At 38.4% G+C, this 1,026-nt stretch overlaps 1 protein-coding gene across 4 annotated transcripts in view; it reads left to right on the top strand.

The window, feature by feature from the left end:
• Window positions 1–34: 34 nt before the first annotated feature.
• LOC119423750 (eukaryotic elongation factor 2 kinase) overlaps window positions 35–1,026 on the top strand; it is a gene marked incomplete at both ends in the record, with an annotated part of 5,238 nt that continues 4,246 nt past the window's right edge. For all 4 annotated transcript variants that reach the window (XM_037691162.1, XM_037691160.1, XM_037691161.1 and 1 more), the window contains 1 exon segment: window positions 35–108. In XM_037691162.1, the coding sequence (XP_037547090.1) occupies window positions 61–108 (48 nt within the window).

Here is a 1,026-nt window from a genome sequence, read left to right as displayed (position 1 = left end):
GGACTACCGGTTTGATAATACTTTTAATTACATCATTTTCCAGGTGTGTCTCTGACCGGAATGTATGAACACGACCGATTCAACAACAACAACACAAGTGAACACAAGGTGAGTAATAACCTAAACTGACATGGAAACCACGAAGACAAGATCCAACAAAACAAACAAAAACAAAAAACAGCATACAGTATCATAAAAACATCATCAACTGAAATCACCAGCAGATAAAGATACTCAACTCTGGCGCAACTTAAAAAGATTAATCTTGAAGTAGACTAAATGATGCTGTCGTGGAAAAAAGGAGATTCCCAGAACAGGCCAAGGTGCATTTCATCAGCTTTATTTTCAAGCAGCTCAGCAATTTCACAGAACATGCAAAATGCAAGATTGCACTGTTATCAGTGCTCTCATCCATGTGAAACCATGTGACCTGCTCTAAAATCTGGACCAGAAAAATAGGCCTGTCACGATAACAAATTTTGCTGGGCAATTAATTGTCTCAGATTATCGCGATAAACGATAATATTGTTTGAAATTTAAGAAGAAATGTTGGTTAATTTGTTTTGCGTGTAGTACATTTTTTGACCACTGGATGGCAGTAAAAACAGTTTGAACCGAAGGATGGATAGTGAGGGAGCAAGCAGCGTGTCTCTAAGAAAAATGGGAGGGAGGCCTCTCGACGTGACATGGGTTGTCTCCTTCCTTTATTTGGGTCTCAAAATGGCGGACGCGCCGTGTGGTTTGAGCTCTTTAATATAGCATCTTTCACATAAAGCTTTTAATAAAAAATTTAAAAAAATCAGTAAACAAGTTCTCAGCTTATCCTGATGCATGCTCAATAATCCAGGTAGAAAAATCCAAAAAAGTTCAATCTGGTCCTCTGGACATTCAAAAAAACAAAAAACAAAGCAAAGCAAAAAAATCTAGAAACGTTTCGTCTCTCGTCCGAGAGACTTCTTCAGTCTGAGGTGCTGTTTTCAGCTCAGTCTCTTAAATAGCACCTTCTCAGAGTGGATCAACCAGTTT

Source organism: Nematolebias whitei, chromosome 17 (assembly GCF_014905685.2).
Source record: "Nematolebias whitei isolate Nwh7 chromosome 17, NemWhi1, whole genome shotgun sequence".
NCBI lineage: Eukaryota > Metazoa > Chordata > Actinopteri > Cyprinodontiformes > Rivulidae > Nematolebias > Nematolebias whitei.
Note: the sequence above shows the minus strand (reverse complement) of the source record. Positions and strands in the feature narration are given on the sequence as shown.